This window comes from Maylandia zebra, linkage group LG1, assembly GCF_041146795.1.
Source record: "Maylandia zebra isolate NMK-2024a linkage group LG1, Mzebra_GT3a, whole genome shotgun sequence".
NCBI lineage: Eukaryota > Metazoa > Chordata > Actinopteri > Cichliformes > Cichlidae > Maylandia > Maylandia zebra.
The window spans coordinates 27,012,070-27,030,982 of NC_135167.1; the positions used below are offsets into that span (position 1 = coordinate 27,012,070).

Consider the following 18,913-nt stretch of genomic DNA (forward strand, 5'->3'; position numbering starts at 1 on the left):
TGCTCACACTTTGTCGGGCGGGTCTTCCAGTCTCCCGTTAAACCCCTCCTCTGCTGCTGTGGCGGTCCCAGTATATAACCAGCGCGCAGCCCTCTGCTAGGTCTGGCGCACCAGCTGCGATTCGGCCAAGTGAACTGCCGAGAAGGAGCAGTCGAGGTAGCTGAGAATAAGGGGCAGGAACCAGCTCTCTCCAAGCCCTTTAATACTTCACTTGCTTTTTTTTACTTTTTGCTATTGCTTTTTTTCCCCATCATCTAAGTTTTTTCTGCTTTTCATTGAAATATCCGTTCCATAAGATGAAGGGTAGCCCGCTCACAGGGTTACTGCTTGCGCTGTGCGTAAGCAGCGCAGTTCACGGCTTGCCAAAGAAGAACAAAAGACAAACTGGCCAGTATCAGGTGTATCCCGAGCTTCACGATACATCGGCTATTAATCCAGGTTGGTACAAGAACTTATTCTTGAATTCAGGGGGCCTGACTGTGTAACTTCATGCATTAGAAAGGTATTTCTAGTGCGTTTTGTGTTAAATGAAAACAACAACAACAAAGAAACACGTGATTTCGATATGTTTCTTTCCATGTGAGCCAAAGCAAACAAAAAGATTAATGTTCATTCTACTGTTAAAATGTTTAATAATATATTATTTGTAGTCGGCTGTGAGGAAAACGGTCGCTCATACAGAGTGAACGAACAGTGGGAGAAACGTTACCTTGGTAGCACGTTGGTGTGCACCTGCAGTGGAGCAGCAGGCATCAAGTGTAAAACTAAGCCTGAAGGTTAGTGCGTCTTTGTAGTGCACTATCACTTGTTTCACGACTCTTGTGTTGATCCCGACAAGTGAAAAACAAAACACACACAAAAAGCAACGAATACACGGAGAAAGGCACAGATGTTGTGCGTTTTTACGCAGCAAGAGAAGACTCCAGAACAGCTTCTCGGTAAGAGCCTCTTTAACTTTGTGCTGTTTGTTTTTTCCTCTCAGTGGAGGAATCCTGTTATGATAAGTACAATGACCGGACATACCAGGTGGGTGAAACCTATGAGAGATTACATGAGAGGATGACTTGGGACTGCACCTGCATTGGTTCCGGCAAGATCAGCTGCACAATAGCGCGTGAGTTCCTAGAATACCAAATACTAACCTTGTTGAAACAGCATAATGTGCTGGAGTGGTATGTCTTAGCATGGTAGTTTTTTCTTTGTCAAAGTGCATGACACATATGGCAATACCTCTGCATGGTTCAGTTTATTCCTGAAATTAAGTTTTAATTATTGAACCAGAATTTGTATATGTGTGCCATCTCGCATATACAAGAGGTCTTTGAAATCAGCAAGTTCACATTTTGTCATTCACAGATCGATGCCACGATGGTGGGAGGTCTTATAAAATCGGGGACACTTGGCAGAGGCCTCATGACACCGGTGCCTACATGTTGGAGTGTGTGTGTCTTGGAAATGGCAAAGGAGAGTGGACATGCAAACCTCTCGGTGAGCAGGGCAGAAAAGAAAATTTCACAAATGAACTATGAAAAGCAGACAAATGTAAAATATTGCAAAAGATCAAAGTTTATATATTCATCATACACACAAACATGGATGCACACACACACATTTCCCAGAAGCGTAACTCTTTGATACCACTGCAAATATTTGACATGAGTCCAGTCAAACAAGATAAGCGAGTGAGACAGCATGTCCTCTGATTTGCTCATCTTTCACTCCAGCTATTGATTTTTGTTTGGTTTATGTCTAATACAAATTGCCCAGTGTGATTTAGATTCTGCATATTCAGTAAATCAAAATTTGTTTATTTTTCTGCAGGGGAAAGGTGCTATGACAATAGCTTAGCTGCCACGTATGCTGTAGGAGACACCTGGGAGAAGCCATACCAAGGCTGGATGATGCTGGATTGCACCTGTATGGGCGAGGGGAATGGACGCATCACATGCACCTCAAGAAGTAAGCAGAATCCAAACATACACAAGCACAAATGCAAGCTTTTCTTCAGGGGCAGCTACTAACCACTGTTGTACACCAACCAGACCGCTGCAATGACCAGGATACAAGGAGGTCCTACCGTATTGGAGACACATGGACGAGGACTGACACAAGCGGACATCGCCTGCAGTGTGTGTGCCTAGGAAACGGCAGAGGAGAATCAAAGTGTGAAAGACACAGCTCAGGAAGAGGTGAGACTTGTAAATCAGAAACCAGTGCTCAACAAGAGCTCTGAGCTTGTCGCTGTTAACAGACCTGACGTTGGTTGTTTTTTAAAATGTGTTTACAGCCAGAGTTGTGTTGACCCCAGTCCGGCAGCTTGAGCTTCCCGCTGAGAGAACCTGTCGCACCGACTCTGGAGCCTACTACTACGATGGACAGCGCTGGATCAAAAACCAGGGCAGCAAACAGATGCTCTGTACCTGTTTGGGCAATGGAGTCAGCTGTCAAGAATGGGGTGTGTACCAGAAGCAAATAAAATTGGGTATTTTAATACAGAAGTCTTGAGGCTGGCTCAAGTGGCTCTTGGAGTCAATCCCAGAGAAATTGCAGTCTTTTGTAATTTTCTGTTGGTTCCATTCAGCTCTGCATGTTGCTCTTTGAATGGTATACTGAAGTCATTTTTCCCACCCTCCCTCCCCTTTTCCCACAGAGGCCAGGAACCAGGTGTACGGTGGGAACTCTGATGGCCAACCCTGTGTATTCCCCTTTGTCTTCATGGGGAAGACCTACTACTCTTGCACCTCAGATGGACGTTCAGATGGGCAGCTGTGGTGCTCTACAACCTCAGACTATCAGAGAGACCAGCAGTACTCTTTCTGCACTGAAAAGAATGGTGAGACTCAGGAACATAGATGTAAACGGCAACTTTGTCCCAAAAATTGATGTGCAGTTACTGTTGTCTAGCATCTTTAGTTTATCCACTCACATAATAAAGATTGTGTGAATAATTGTGTGGTTAGAGCCAATTAAGCATGCATTAACTTGTATGTGTACTTTCTTGAATCCAGCAATTGTGACAACACGGGGTGGGAACTCCAATGGGGCCCTGTGCCACTTTCCCTTCCTCTACAGCGGTCGCAACTACACCGATTGCACCACCGATGGGCGCCGTGACAACATGAGATGGTGTGGCACCACCTACGACTATGATTCAGAACAGCGTTTTGGATTCTGTCCCATGGCTGGTGAGTGTGTTTGCTGTTTTTCTCATTTGAAGGTACTGAACTGGTATATTGTTATATAACACAGCTGGGCATTTAAATACTTTTGCCATTTTTGTTCCGATTGCACAAAATGCTTTTTGCCTTCTTCTCATCAAGTCGTTTCTCACAGACTATAATGATGATTTGGTTGCAAGGTTCACTTGTAGACAATTGGGGAGTAAATAATTGGCACTTAAAGAGGTCATGGGAGAGTGATGATGCTATTAAGGCTGTTACGTAACAGTAACATACAAATTCTGGGTTGAAGTGGACCAAGAAAAACTCTGTGTCTGGACATACGCAGCACCATGTGAATGTATACATGTACCAACACACTGATAGCTTTTTTATGTTTCCTTCTGTAATTAGCTCATGAAGAGGTATGCACCACCAGTGATGGAGTGATGCGCCGTGTGGGCGACAAGTGGGACAAACGCCATGACGTCTTGGGTCACATGATGCAGTGCACATGCCTGGGAAATGGCCGTGGGGAGTGGAACTGTGTTGCTTACTCACAGCTTTTAGGTCAGAGGGCTAAATCTAACAAAACCTTTTATATTTTGTCTTCAAATACTTTGCGAATAATGTGAAAGTTTAAATAATTCATCTTCCTGTCTTTTCTCTGTGCATCCAGATCAGTGTATAGTTGATGGTTTGACCTATGAAGTTAACCAGGAATTCACCAAGCGCCACGACCAAGGCTACATGATGAACTGCACCTGCTTCGGACAAGGACGTGGATACTGGAAGTGTGACGCTATTGGTACGTTCACGGCTCGTTACTGATTGGCTTTTTGGGGACTAAATACTGAGAACTGCTGCAGCTTCAGAAAAACAACCCCGCTGTCGTCTGTCCCATCTGCTCCACTCTTTTGTCTCCTTGTGTTTTCTGCAATAGATCAGTGTCAAGAACCACAAACCAGGACGTTCTATCAGATCGGCGAGACGTGGGACAAAGCCATCCATGGCATCTACTACCGCTGTTATTGTTATGGCAATGGGATTGGAGAAATGAGATGCGAGCCCCAGCAGACCTACCAAGGTAAAAATGCACAGCTCTGTTTTAAAAGTCCACATGTTCTGAGTCATAGAGAGTACATGAAAGATGGGAGTAGCTACTTTTGATACCCTTTGATTTTTTGGACTGCCATTCTGAATGCTTAGTTTTGGCATTTTAGGTGTTCCACCGTGGCCAGATCGACTTATTCAAAATAGTTTCTTCAGCATCTAAGGGACTTCTGTGGTCAAAAATGAGCCAGAATGTAAACAAACAGGTAGAAAATTTAGCCTGAAGAACATCCTAAACCTAAAGCTTTTCTCATTTGTAACCATTGGTCTGAATGTCCTTTCTTTTAGCTTTTCCACCGACCTATATGGATTTTGGTGCTCAGTTAATGTTTGCTGTACTAAACCAACTCCCATTAATTATTGACTTCCTCCCACTTAATCCTAACCTTGCCAGACAGGTGGAGGGAAGTGGGAGTTTGTGGGTTTCTTTTTATTGCGTAACTTTAAAGTCTGCCGAATGTTGAAATTTTGGCAAGCTGGAGGCACCCTGTCTGTCTGATGCTGAATGATGTTTTGTTGACTTGCTAAGCTGGAACAAGGTGAATTGCTGAACAAGGGAGAGGGGCTTAGAAGGCAGTCACTTCCTGCCTGGGGGAATTTGTACTGCTTTGTGAGCCTTGAATCAAACAACACTGACCTTGCTAAATGAATCTCACGCAATCAGGAAGTCCTATATCTATCTATCTATCTATCTATCTATCTATCTATCTATCTATCTATCTATCTATCTATCTATCTATCTATCTACCTACCTACCTACCTACCTACCTACCTACCTACCTACCTACCTACCTACCTACCTGTCTGTCTGTCTATCTATTTATGGGTGTGTGTGTGTTCTCTAGGGAACAGAGACGAGATAAACCATGATGAATATAGTATGCAGACGTTATATCTGACTTGAAAATGTCTGTGGGTGTTTGAGCTGGTTTAGCATCGTCTGGTGGTTTGATTCTGTCCCCGAGCAATGACGCCCTCTGACAGAACTCACCGAAAAGTAGCCAACTTTCACCCACACTCCCTACACACAATGCTGTTAAGTTATGTGAAAAAAAATCTTCTCACTTCCACCCTTTCCTTTACTCCTGATGTCTTCTCCTAAATCTTTTTTTTTTCTCCTTAGATGGCCGCAGACCAATCCAGGTGATCATCACAGAGGCTGGGAAACAGTCCGACTCTCGCCCTATTCAGTGGAACGCCCCTTCATCTGTTCAGATCACCCAGTACATCCTGAAATGGAGAGTTGTGAGTCTCACTTTCGCTTCCCTCGGTTACAAATTGCCTCCAGAAATGAAAGCGAGTCGTATTTCTTTGCTCAAAATTGGGCTTTAATTTTGCTGAATAGTAGCATTTAGTAAAGGCGGATACATTTGTGTTTGAGGGTGAGTGCCTCTGGTGAAGTCTGAAGGTTGAACAAACAAAGTGATTAGAGGGTAAACTTACTTGCCTTTGCAGTCTGTACACGCAGACACCGGTTTTTAGCAGATTCCCAGATAAACATCCAGTGTTGTTGTTTTTTCTCTTTGAAGACCTCAAAGACGTCTTGAGGCAGGTTGAGATGTTAATGAACTTCAACTGAAGTCAAACTTGCTTCCGCTTTATGGGTTTGGACTGTATTTCTTGGACAGCAAAGCCACTCAAAGTCTAAAACCTGCTTGAAAAGTTTATATTTTTCTAACAGTTCAAAGCCAGTTGACATACTCCTAATGGAAGAGCTGACACTGAATGGCTGCCCAGTCTCCAATATATACAGACCACAGGTTTATTTCCCAGAGCTAATTAATGACTCCACTGCACACCCTTTTGATTTATTTAGTCATAACTGTCTTTGCCCACAGGTGGATTTTACCTCATTATAAAGTAAATATAGATGTTTAAATCTCTATTTTTTCCCTAAGCGCTTTTGAAAAGTTCTTGTTGAGTACCTCTTCTTTATCTTCACAGATTAAAAGGTTTAAACTTGTCAACCTCTCGTTATCGCTAATCTGCAGAAAAACACCCGTTCTCCCTGGAGAGAGGTCACCATCCCGGGCAACATCAACTCCTACACCATTAGCGGGCTGCGTCCAGGCATCACCTATGAGGGTCAGCTCATCAGCATTCAGAACTATGGACGCCGTGAGGTCACGCGCTTTGATTTCACTACTAACCTTGGCTCCTGTGAGTATGCTGTACAGCTACATGGCTACACCAAAGCAGCACATCTAAAGAAATATTTAAAATAACGCCATGCTCCTTAATTTCAAAAGTGGAGACATATGAGGGAGAGACGACTGCACCTCCACCTGTGTTGGACACCTCCGAGTCTGTGACAGAAATCACCTCAAACAGCTTTGTTGTATCCTGGACATCAGCTGATACAACCATCTCTGGCTTCAGGGTGGAGTATGAGCTCAGTGAGGAGGGGTCCCAGCCTAAAGTTCTGGGTGAGAGCCTTTGACCATCCCTGAAACCTCCGTAATGCCTCCATATTTCCTGCAGATCAATTCAGTTTTTATTAGATTAGATTAGATTAGATAGAACTTTATTAATCCCTCGGGTGGGTTCCTCTGGGAAATTCGATTTCCAAAAAAAGCACAGCACCGACAGAAGTTACAGAGTTACAGAATATTATATGTATATATATATATATATATAAATACAGAGATAATATAAATAAAATATACGAAGGGGATAAATAGAATAAATAGGAATAAAAATAAAAATACAAGTGAATTGCACATTTCAAGTATTGAGTCTATTGCACCGTTGACTATTTACAAAAGTATTGCACAGTGAGGTGAAGAGGCACTACAGCTTAGTTGTCCCCCCTCCTTTGTCCTCCTGTCTCCCCTCCCTCTCCCCTCCAGGGAGGAGTTAAACAGTCTGATGGTATGTGGGACAAAGGAGTTTTTAAGTCTGTTAGTTCTTGTCTTTGGGAGAAGCAACCTGTCACTGAACAGACTCTTCTGGTTGTTAATGGCTCTGGGAGGCTCTGCCATTATTATGCAGAGTTCTGACTTTTGACTGTGTTCCAGATGTTCCTCGCACATCCACCTCTGTCACCATCAGTAATCTCCTGCCTGGACGCAGATACAACGTCAGCGTCTTCGAGGTCCCAAGTCGGGGGCAGCCCAACCTCATCCTCACTACCTCACAGACCACAGGTAGGAGAAGCTCTCTTCTCCACTGTCGTGATGTTACACTCATAGTCACCAAGTGCGTTTGAAAGAATGATCCTCTCATCCTTTGGGCAGCTCCTGACGCACCTACTAGGCATGTTGTCAATGAAGTGGGAGAAACCTCCATCCAAATCAGCTGGTCCAGACCTCAGGCTCCTATTACTGGTAACAAACCATTTATTTTGTATTTGTTTGAGATATAAATCCTTTTTCTTATCCTGGCTTTGTGTATAACTGTATACTTGTGCCTGCAGGCTACCGTGTGGTTTACACACCATCAGTGGAAGGCAGCAGCACAGAGCTGACCCTCCCAGAGTCAGAGACGTCCGTGACCCTGGTTGACCTTCGCCCCGGTCTGCTTTACAACATCAGCATCTATGCCGTGGAAGAGGACCAGGAGAGTGAGCCTGTTTTTGTACAGGTCAACACTGCTGGATCTCCTACGCAAGGTAGACATAATATGCCTTTTAAACAGAATCAATTCACGAGTTAGCACTGTAAAACTTAATTTTTCTTTTTGTGAAAGATTTGAACAATATGCTGTTCTTTAGGTCGCTCAGGATTCTTTTTAGTTGATTCTTAGCCTTTCGGCTGTCTGTGAAGGCTGAACAGATTCAGTTTATACTTGCAGCTGGAGATTCCTTGTAGGGCCTTAGAAAGGGCTTTTCACTGCTCAGTTAAGAGGGCTTGTCAAAACATGGCTTTGTCAAAATGTGCTTTTATGGTTATAGCCGTGCCATTGTAACATTTTTCTTCCTGTCTCCTTAAATATTATGGACCTCAGACTTCTTTTAAATCAGACTTGGCCGCAAAACAGTGACCTCTTTAAACTTAGTTTAAAACACTTAGAAAAGCAAGGATGCATTCATAAATCATTCATAAATCATTCATAAATCATTCTAATATCTTTGAGAATATTTTTAAATGGATTTCCATTTTAGACTCTAAGCTAACAGCATCTATTTTATCTAAGCCAAGTACAATTAAATTAAAGATTTTTAAAAAGCAGCAGTAATATTTGCACCCAATAATGCATATTTAGCTCTGTATACTTATTATATATAACTTAGGTATGAGTTTTATTTTTTTTTAAAGGTTATGTTTTTACCTATGGGGCCTAATAAATGTAAAATAAATATTAAGTTCACATCTGTCTCCAAACATAACCAATGACATAGTAAAAAAACTCCTGAGGAGACTCTAAGGTTTGACTGTGACCCTTGTTAGTCAACTAGCACTCTCCTCTCCACAGAGGTGGTCCAAGCCCCCACAGACCTGCAGTTCTACGAGGTTTCAGATACGAAGGTCACCATCACCTGGACCGGTCCACCCAATGAGGTGTCAGGTTACAGAGTCACTTTCTCCCCCGTTGGGTCTGATGGCACTGACGTAAGGCCCCTGGGGCTGCCTGTCTCCACCAGTGCATACTCTGAGATCACCCACTTGCAGCCAGGCACGCTTTACCGCTTCTACGTCTATGCCATCAACGGCGGAGTGGAGAGTGAGCCTCTTGTAGGAGAAAAGGCTACTAGTAAGTGCCACTTTGGAAAAAAGCCCAAATACATAAACGCAGGGATTTTATCCAAAACACAACAGATCTTTTTTGCCTTACATGTGTTATGCTTTCTGCCTCCTCCAGAACCTGATGCACCCACCGATGTACGCTTCACTGAGATCGGCCCTGACAGCGCACTGATTGTCTGGGAGGCTCCTCGTGCCATTGTCAGTGGTTTCCGCCTTTACCTGAGCATCGAAGGCTCAAGTCCCATTGAAAAGAGGATCCCAGGCAGGGTCACCCAGTACCTACTGAGGAATCTACGTCCAGATACGGAGTACACTGCCACCCTTTACTCTGATCTCGAAAATGAGCTCAGCGAGGGCGTCACCACATACTTTACCACCGGTCGGTATTTGGAGAAACCGAACACAAGTAAAGATGGGAATAAATTGCTCCAATCATTTTAAAATATTGTCCCCCCCCCCTTCCCTTTCTTCCCTTTCTTACAGCTCCCCAGATGGGAAATGCTCCCACTTTCAGTACTGAGGTTACCGACACCTCGATCATCGTCACCTGGATACCCGTCCACAGGTTCAGCTACAAGGTTAGCTCATTACATTAAAGGAATCACTGGAGCTGTTCACTAACTACTTATCTCCAAGCAGTGCCCAAGCACATTTAGAAGCTAACTGGTGAACATAGCGGAACCGTAAAGATCCAAAGAGTCTAATATTTACTCTCTGCTGTGGGCAGATTTTAGGCCATTGCTAATTGTTTCTAATTTTTTTTCTTTTAAGCATATTCTCCAGTTTTTCTCATGTCCGTTTTATTTCCCCAGCTGTCTGTGCTGCCCAGCGAGGAAGGCGAGTCTCCCAGAGAAGAAACCTCTTCCTCTGGACGTGTTTATGTAGATGGTCTGACTCCAGGAACTCAGTACACCTACAGCGTTCAGCCCATCTACAATGGACAGAACCGCGGAAATCCCATCACCCGCAATGTTGTCACTTGTGCGTATCTGTTTTAATTTCACAAATAAAAAGCCAGGCACTGTGGTGACTGCTGAACAAAACCAACTGTAAAACCAGTTGTGTGACCGATCATCCGGTCTGCTCTGAGCTGACAGAGTGCCGTTAAAACCATTTGGCGTGATTTTGTGCCAGATATTTTTTGCTGCGCTGAAGTTTTTTTTTTCAATGCGTCATGGTCTGCTGTTTCTTGTTGCAGCTCTATCTCCTCCCACTGACCTCAGACTTGAGTCCAACCCGAACACAGGAGTTCTCACAGCCTACTGGGTAGCCTCCAAAACACCAGGTAAATATTGACTTTGCTCCCCACGCACTGACATCACAGAAGGTCTCTAGACCTTGGCCTTCAAATAGTTTTTTTTCTTTTCACTAGAACAAAAAGCTGTTCCTGGTATTTCCTTTTGATTTCTAATATTAATTCATTAATTTGTTATATTTCCCGTCTCTCTGCAGGTATTACAAGCTACCGAGTGACAAGCAGACCAACCAATGGCCAGAGAGGATACTCCCTTGAAGAGATTGTTGCAGTTGATCAGACCTCAGTTGTTCTAGAGCACTTGACTCTGGGTATGGAGTACAACATCAGCGTGTTCGCTACCAAGGACAATGTGGAAAGCAGTCCAGTGTCCACTATTGTCACAACAGGTAGGAGCCAGAGGAAGTCATTTACACGTGGTAGAAAGCCACAAAGACTAGTGTGTCTGGTTCATCGTGAGGAACAAATGACATAATTTTCCCATTCAATGAAAATGGACCCTGCTACTCCCATCCCCACAGAGCTTGGCCTAGTTTCAGAAGAAACTAAAGCTGCATTAGTTAATTTTTACCCACTAGATAGAAGAATAATGTCATTATGTACAAAAATACACTTACATTTTGAAGTTAGCGAAAAGATTACCCATTTGCACATTTGGTAGCCATGGGACTGTGTGCTGGAGCTCACTATTTGGCAACCAATTTAAATCTAAATGTCAGTGTTCTTTAAGCTCAGTTTTGGTTCAAATGTCTAATGCAGCTTTTTTTTACTGCTAGCATGATTATTGGCTAACTGACCATTTGCATGGAAATCGTGTTTATCACTTGGTAGGGTGAATATTTTTGGGATTTTTTTGCACGTCCATTAGTAGTATTATTACTGCCTTATATTTACCTTTAATTATAATTTTAATTCTGAATGTTTTCCAATCCAGTTATGTGTAATTGTCTTGCATGGTTACTGTTATACCCAGGTTCTCTGAACGCTTTATCGGGAATTAAATGAATGTTCTTGATATAACCAATGAAATAATTGGGGCTTTTCTGTCTGTCTAATTTTGCTTGCGCTTTGCAACATGCCTAACCCTTTCAGACATCCCCGCTCCAAGTCAAATTGACTTTGTCGACGTTACTGACACCACCATTGGGCTACGCTGGATCCCTCTGAACAGTACTACCATTATTGGTTACCGGATAGTGGTAGTAGCTTCAGGCCAGAGCTTGCCAATTTTTCAAGATATGGTGGAAGCATCTGCTGGTTATTACACGATTCGTGGTTTGGAGCCCGGTGTGGACTATGACATCAGTATCTTCACTGTTACAGAAGAGGGGGACAGCGAGCCGGCCACACACACAAAGCAAACGCATGCTGGTGATTTATTCTTTCAGTCCATCACTGGGGAGGGGTTGGGTCTTGATCTGAGGCACCTTTATTCTTTTTTAAGTGTGCCACACTGCAGTAAATATCTGAATTTAATCATTTCTCTGATATTTTCTTTGTGCCACTGGAAGTCGTCCGTTATTTTCTTAAACTCATTGCGTTACCAGTGATAGCTATAGCTTATAACTCCTCATTTTTACAGCCATTCCAGCTCCCACCAACCTGCAGTTTGGAGGAGTGGGCCCTGACCACATTAGGGTGACTTGGTCAGTCCCCAGAATTGCCACACCAAACGACATCTCTCGGTTCGTTATCCGTTATCACCCTGTATCCACTGATAATGACATCAAGGAGGTCAATGTTGGAGGAGCTACCAACACCTACTTGCTGCAAAGTAAGAAGAACTCAGAGGCTTGAAAAGGCAAAATGACTTGTGCTCCATCTCGAACAATACTAATTGTACCAATCATCTTCACAGACCTGCAGCCCAACACTGACTATCGTATCAGTGTGGTGTGTGTGTATGGTGAACGAGAAAGTAGACCAGCCACAGGGACTCAAAAAACCAGTGAGTATCTACACAGGTGGCCTCACAGAAGAACCAAGGGTGTTGCAAATAAAAGATGGCTGTAGCCCCCGAGTCTGAAATGTCCATCATTTTTCTAATGATGGGCGGGGGGAAACTTAAAAGAAGCATACGAGTCTATAAAGATCCCAATTCTCACTTCACTGGTATTAGTTTATTATCTCAGTCACTAGTTTCTTGATGTGATGTTCATTAGGGTAAAAAGGGTGTTAAACGAGAGTGTGAATACAGTGTGATTGACAAGATGTATGAGTGCGTAATATCCTGCAGAATGAACTACAACAGAATAACTACAATGCTACTATAAATAATATCAACAATAAATATTTGGTCTCTTATTCCAGAGTTACCTAATCTGTTTAAAGCTTGCCTGCATTTGGTGACTTTTTGTTTGATTTTTATTAATATCAGTTGATCCATTTCACATATTTTACATTAACGTTTGCTTATTTCTACTAGAAAGACTGTATTTGGCATTATCTTTGTATATAACTGAAAATGTATCTCAGTTTTTCACTACATTTTTCTTCCAGCGCTGGATTCCCCGACTGGCTTGGACTTCTCCGACATTCGGACCGACTCCTTTACAGTTCACTGGCAAGCTCCACAGGCTAGAATCACGGGCTACCGAATCCGCTATCAGAAGACCAGTGGTGGACATGCCAAGGATGAGAGGCTCCCCCCAACCAGAACCCACTACACTTTGACTGGACTGTCACCTGAAACCGAGTACATGATATATGTGTATGCTGTGAGCAGCAGCCAGGAGAGTCAGCCTCTGACTGGCACACAGGCAACAAGTGAGTCCCACCTATTCTTTTAGTTAGTGGGCGTGATCATTCCTCATCTGTTTTAATGTTTTTTTTTCCTCCATAATTATCCTCTGTGATTTTCTCTATTCTGTCATTTAATGTTTTTCAGTCTCTGATTCGCCCACTGACCTAGTGGTAACAAGATCCACCCCAACCGCCGTCACCATACGCTGGGATGCTCCCTCTATCTCAGTGAGAAACTACAGGATCACCTATGCAGGAACAAGTCTGTACATTTTATTTTTGAATTCTTGGTTTCCTCTAACGTCAGCCACACAAGTTTAACACTTGGGCCTTCTTTACTGCCCTCTCAGGTGGCGAGACTCCTCGGGAGATTAATGTCCCAGGCACTCAGACCACTGCCACCATCACCGGACTGAATCCCGGCACTGAATACACCATCACAGTCTATGCAATTAGCGGACGAGGCGATAACCCCGCCACCAGTGTTCCCGTCTACATAACACACAGGACTGGTACAGAAATACGGGAAAATTTTTGGAAAAGCAACTTAATGTTGAGTGTTTATGGTAAATCTAAAGCTTTATCCATTGTTCCTTTAGATATCGAGGCCCCCCCTGACATGCGGGTGGCTGATATAAGTGACAATGCCATCACAGTACGTTGGTCTCCTGCTCGGGGACCAATCAGAGGCTACAGAGTCACAAGTATTCCCAAAAATGGCGTGGGACCCTCGTACTCGGAGGATTTGGCTCCTGGTAAGGCCTGCAAGGAATGCCAGATGCTCACAATCAGATTGCCATGATGATTTAATTTTTCACACACAACACTCATCATCTTATTGGCTCCTTTTCTGCTCTCCTGTTACAGATCAGACCGAGGTGACTTTCACGGGTCTGATGCCCACTGCTGAGTATCTTGTGAGTGTCTATGCCCTGGGAAATAATGGACAGCCGTCTTCCCCGCTAATAGAAAATGCAGTCACTGGTTAGTCTCACTTAATTCACTTCTCTTTCAGCTCTAACTTTATTTGTCCGGATTCCCTTGCACTATGTTAGAGCTATACTCGGCAGTTTTTCTCTTTTTCTGCAGCTATGGACCGTCCGAAGGAGCTCACCTTCTCTGACATCGACTCCACCTCCATGCGCATCTCCTGGGACAGCCCAGACGGCGCAGTAACGTCATACCGTGTCTTGTACACCAGTGCAGAGGAAGGTGAGAGAGAGCTGCGCCCAGCACCCAGAGGGGACCAGGACAGTGTGGTGCTGAGAAACCTTCGCCCTGGAACAGAGTATACTGTTAAGGTCATCGCCCTCCATGACCGAGCACCCAGCTCACCGTTGGTGGGAACTCAGGCCACAGGTAGCGCTAAGCAGAAATACACCAAAGCATTTGTCTCCATTTGATATCCCCGTCTTAAAACTTTGGCCTTGACACTGTGTCTTTGTGCTTCAGTAATCCCTGCTCCCACCAACTTGGCGATCTCTGAGGTCAGTCCTTCCTCCTTCACTGTGTCATGGCGAGCTCCAGACGCGCGCCTGACCGGCTACCGTGTAGTCGTGAGCCCCAAGAACATCAACAGCCCTCACAGAGAAATGAACGTTGCTCCGGACACCACTCGTGTTGTGGTGCCAGGGCTCATGGTAAGCGGAGTTCATGTGTGAATCTTTACATGGATCCACAATGGGTCAGTGAGTAAATATGAACTGTGTACTGTGTAGGTGGCAACCACATACCAGGTGCAGGTTTACGCTCTGAAGAACACAGTCACAAGCAGACCAGCGGAGGCAGAAGCCACCACGCTGCAAGGTAACGTGCTGCGCCATAAATGGACACATCTGCAGACCTCACTCGTGGTGTAACTGATCCTTTTAAAATTGCTTCTGTTTCACCTCAACGCAGCTTTGAGTGCTCCTCGCCGCGTGCGCGTCATCAAAGTAACGGATAGTTCTTTCACACTGACCTGGCGTTCCAAGCTGGAACCTTTCACTGGTTTCCTTATTGAAGCCATTCCCCAGAGTGGATCGTATCCCACCATCACCAAGACCATCCCAAGTGAAGCTTACACCTACACCCTCACCGGTACGCCACACTTTAACGCATTTAAGGTCTTAAAGAGTGATTTTGGAGCTTCAGTCTTGCTTTAAAGTGTGTTTTTGTGTTGTAGGTTTGCGGCCCAACACTGTTTACAATGTTAACATGTACACTCTGAGTGGGAACACAAGGAGCGACCCATTCACTCTCAGAATTCAAACAGGTAATGCAAAAATCCAGGTTTAAAAACTGCTTCTTTTTTTTTTAAAACAAATGTTAATTTCAGTGTAATATTCTGGTTTTTGATTTCTGTCATTACATAATGTTACAGTACACTGATCTGCACATCACAGTTTGCTGCCAGGTTTCCTTAAGTTATGTAATTCAAGAGACAACTGCAACTAGAAGAGGCAGAAGCATGCGAGGTTTCCTGACCTGTTTGGGGCTAGCAGCTTGAGGTCACCTAAATCTCTGGCAGTTTTGCATTTTTAATCTGATTGCGTACATCAGTTTTTCAAAGATTAAAAAATCACACTCGTGATGTAGAGGTCACAGAAATGCATGTATCAGATATGATACTTCTGGCATTACAGCGTTAAAGTGAGAAATAATTTGTAATTTTACAGCCAAAATTACAAAATAAATCCAGGCTGCTTGTATGATCTTACATCTTGATAATGGGTTAAGTGACAACAAATGCAGCTTCAGCCTCACACAAGTCACATCCTAGTTTGCACACACAGAGAAAAAAAATAGCATTCGGGCAGTTTAACAGCCGTATTTGTCCTTACAGTTGACCCGCTGGTCCAGGCGCCCACCAACCTGCAGTTTACGTCCGTCACCCCCTACTCCATCTCCTTCACCTGGCAGCCACCTGCCACGCAAATCACAGGATACTATGTCACCTATGAAGAGTCAGGAGGAAGACCACAGGAGCTTTTCCCAAGACCCCACGCTGGCCAAAACTACGCCACCATCGATGGTACGTACTTTTATTTGACATTTAAAGCTTCACGCAGGATTATCCTGACACACCAATTACGTGTGGAAAAACAACAGTTTTCCTTTTCTTTGCTCAGATCTAAGACCAGACACGGAGTACATCATCAAGATCATCGCCATCCAAAACACGCAGAGAAGCACACCTCTGGTGGGCAGGAGCAGGACTCGTGAGTACTTATACTGATACTTTTTTCTCTGTATGGTGACAAATGTGAAGTAAAAAGGATCCATTCAGAGTTCGAGTCAGTTACTGGTAAGATTAAGGGGTGAAACGGCAGCTTTCATCTGCTCAGCTGGAGCTGTATGAAGCTTTAGCTCAAGTGTGTTTCCAAAATCTAAAACGATAATACCCACTTTGTTATTTTGAATGTCCTCGCAAATGTCATTCAAAATATCTTGTGTGTTTGTAATAGTGCATTATGACACACTTTGCAGTGAGTTGCATTGCTACGTATCCGTCATCCCTTTTGGCTGAGATGTGTTAGAGCTGCTCTGCTTTAACTCCCCCTCGTCTAACCTGCTTGCTTCCGTAACCTCGTCTCTCCCGCCAGCTCAAGACCCCTTGCTTCCTTTGCCTCTGCCCCAGCCTAACCGCCCTGGAAATGGCAGGCTGGATGTGCCTGAATCTCTGGACAACAACGTCCAGTTAGTGGGCACCAATAGCCAGGATGGGTTTGGTGATCAGAGCCAGCATGTGGAGTACACAGAGTACAACAACAATGGAGACAACGGATATAATCGGAATCCACTTTCTCCCTATGGCCAAGTTCGTGAGCCCCTGGTGTTTGTGCCCCTTCCTGATGCAGAAGGCCGCAGAAAGCCCATTGTGAAGCTAAACATGCCCATTGGACCCATACTCTTTAACGAGACAAGTGTGCCGCTGGAGGCCCAAACTCAGACCACCGTCTCCTGGAAGCCTTATAGGCAGAGCAATGCCTACCTGGTGTCCTGTCATCCCATCACACAGCTAAATGAGAAGATGTTCCAGGTAAGGGGCCAGTCCATTATTCAATTATTCTCATTATTCCCATTTATGAGAATAAGCTATGATTTCTTCCTCTCTACCCAGGTCCGCCTGCCAGGCACAGCCACTACTGCTACCCTGCTAGGACTCACTCCCGGAGCAGACTATAACGTTATTGTGGAGGCACTCCTGGGGGCCCTAAAACACAAGATTCTGGAGCAGACAGTGACTGCTGGAAACACAAGTAAGCTTCCAGCTGTGATGTATCTGATTATTAAAGGAAACTGAATGAAGCCCATCGTGGTTAATTTTTCCCCCACTTTCTTCTTCCTTCAGTTACAGAGGGAGATTCCTCAAATAAAGACACGTGCTATGATGCCTTTACTGCCACCCATCACGACGTCGGTGCTGAATGGGAGCGGATGTCTGAGACAGGCTTCAAGCTGTCGTGCAGGTGTCTGGGCCTGGGCAGCGGCCACTTCAGATGTGATTCATCAAGTAGGTTTTTAGGGTATCTTTCCCCAATACGTGTACATGGATGGAAATTGAATAAGTTTCACTCGGTTACTGTATGTTCTTCTCAGAGTGGTGCCACGACAATGGCAACAACTACAGAATTGGAGAGAAATGGGACCGTCGCTCAGAGAACGGGAACTTAATGAGCTGCACTTGTTTAGGAAACGGCAAAGGAGAGTTTAAGTGTGAACCGCGTAAGGCCTCTTTAACTTTTTAATTGAAATGTTCTGTGGCTGTTACAAAGTGAATGAGCTGCGTGTCATTTTTAACCCAAATATCTATTCACGCAGATGAGTCCACGTGTTACGATGATGGCAAAACTTACCGGGTGGGCAACCAGTGGCAGAAGGAGTACCTGGGTTCTATTTGCACCTGCACGTGCTTTGGAGGACAACAGGTAAGACACGTGAGCCTTCCTCGTGTTCTCGTTACATCATACGGGATCATCCAGAAGAGGGCGTGGTTAAATGCTTTTCTTGCCTTTATTAGGGCTGGCGATGCGAGAACTGCAGGAGACCAGGTGGCGATGTCGATGTCGGTCTGCTGCAGCCAATCAGATATGGAGACAACACACTGCGCAAAGTAAGTGAAATGTATTGAAAATCAGGAGACATAATACAAACTGTAAATATCAGTTTTCAAATTGGAGTAATCTGTTGTGTAACAGTCTGCACGTGTCAAAGTTTAAAACTGTGCCACTGTTCATCCTCCAGAACATTCACTGCCCCATCGAGTGCCTCCGGCCTGAACTGCTGGCAGATGCACACGTTCCTCACAATCCTCGGGAATGATGAGCTGGTCATCTGACATCTGCTTTGCTCCCTTACCGTCAAGTTGCTGCACTGTCTCACCTTGTAGAAGCCACGCTGTCTGCAATGAAACAAACTAAGTGCCTTATCACATTGCTGACACATTGCCCTGCTGCCCTCATCATTAATCTTCACTTGAGTCTATTCACTGTCGACTTCCAGGCTTGTGATGTATTAGAAACAGAAACCCCCAACTTTCTAAAGTTATTTAGAACTTGTCCAGTCAGATTTACACATCTGTCAAGTTGGCATTTGTTTCCCATTTAATTTTTTTTTCTTTTCCAATTATATCCTGACCAAAACCCATAAAGTACGCACTGTGCTAAAAAAATGTAGTTGTTACCAGTGTTGCTGAAACTGTCCTCAAAAATGTGCTTCTCTTTTCTGTAGCCCCTCTTCCATTACAGAGGGGTCGCACTGTGTGTGATTGACACATTCTGAAGTTCTGGTAATTTATCCCTTTGATCTCATCGTGTGAATGTGTTGAACAAGGATGTAAACCGTTCTATTTTTGTACTTTGTGCCAAAGTGTTTCTACCGATGACAAATAGAAGTCCCTTATTTTAATAAAGCTGGAGAGATTCTTAAACATTACCACGGTGTTGTGTTTTCTTATTAGGGTTGGGGGGGTGGGTTAA

General features: G+C 44.2%; 1 protein-coding gene across 3 annotated transcripts; it reads left to right on the plus strand.

Annotated features, from left to right (window-relative positions):
* Positions 1 to 89: 89 nt before the first annotated feature.
* fn1b (fibronectin 1b) lies at positions 90 to 18,869 on the plus strand. 3 transcript variants are annotated; one of them, XM_012916967.5, is made up of 46 exons: positions 90 to 438; positions 651 to 776; positions 983 to 1,114; positions 1,357 to 1,488; positions 1,822 to 1,959; positions 2,043 to 2,189; positions 2,288 to 2,455; positions 2,651 to 2,833; positions 3,009 to 3,185; positions 3,573 to 3,728; positions 3,838 to 3,966; positions 4,102 to 4,245; positions 5,395 to 5,516; positions 6,263 to 6,431; positions 6,521 to 6,697; positions 7,289 to 7,417; positions 7,508 to 7,597; positions 7,687 to 7,881; positions 8,685 to 8,963; positions 9,072 to 9,335; positions 9,440 to 9,534; positions 9,769 to 9,937; positions 10,155 to 10,241; positions 10,409 to 10,600; positions 11,304 to 11,582; positions 11,794 to 11,985; positions 12,070 to 12,159; positions 12,711 to 12,977; positions 13,099 to 13,215; positions 13,304 to 13,465; positions 13,553 to 13,708; positions 13,821 to 13,937; positions 14,043 to 14,312; positions 14,406 to 14,593; positions 14,672 to 14,759; positions 14,853 to 15,032; positions 15,118 to 15,207; positions 15,778 to 15,966; positions 16,064 to 16,153; positions 16,538 to 16,974; positions 17,056 to 17,194; positions 17,287 to 17,448; positions 17,535 to 17,660; positions 17,757 to 17,863; positions 17,956 to 18,048; positions 18,180 to 18,869. In XM_012916967.5, exons 1-46 carry the CDS (start codon positions 297 to 299, stop codon positions 18,255 to 18,257), a joined length of 7,359 nt encoding a protein of 2,452 aa, XP_012772421.3. In that variant the 5' UTR covers positions 90 to 296; the 3' UTR covers positions 18,258 to 18,869. The 3 variants fall into 3 exon arrangements, with proteins under 3 accessions (XP_012772421.3, XP_004543452.3, XP_076740127.1); XM_004543395.5 differs by lacking the exon at positions 11,304 to 11,582; XM_076884012.1 differs by lacking the exon at positions 651 to 776.
* The last annotated feature ends 44 nt before the right edge of the window (positions 18,870 to 18,913 follow it).

Bases quoted from the DNA above. Each gene is read 5' to 3' on its own strand.
- fn1b (XM_012916967.5), top strand. From the start codon at position 297: ATGAAGGGTAGCCCGCTCACAGGGTTACTGCTTGCGCTGTGCGTAAGC. The intron at 6,698-7,288 runs GTGAGAGCCTTT...ACTGTGTTCCAG, and splicing joins GTCCCAGCCTAAAGTTCTGG to ATGTTCCTCGCACATCCACC. The intron at 18,049-18,179 runs GTAAGTGAAATG...TTCATCCTCCAG, and splicing joins GAGACAACACACTGCGCAAA to AACATTCACTGCCCCATCGA.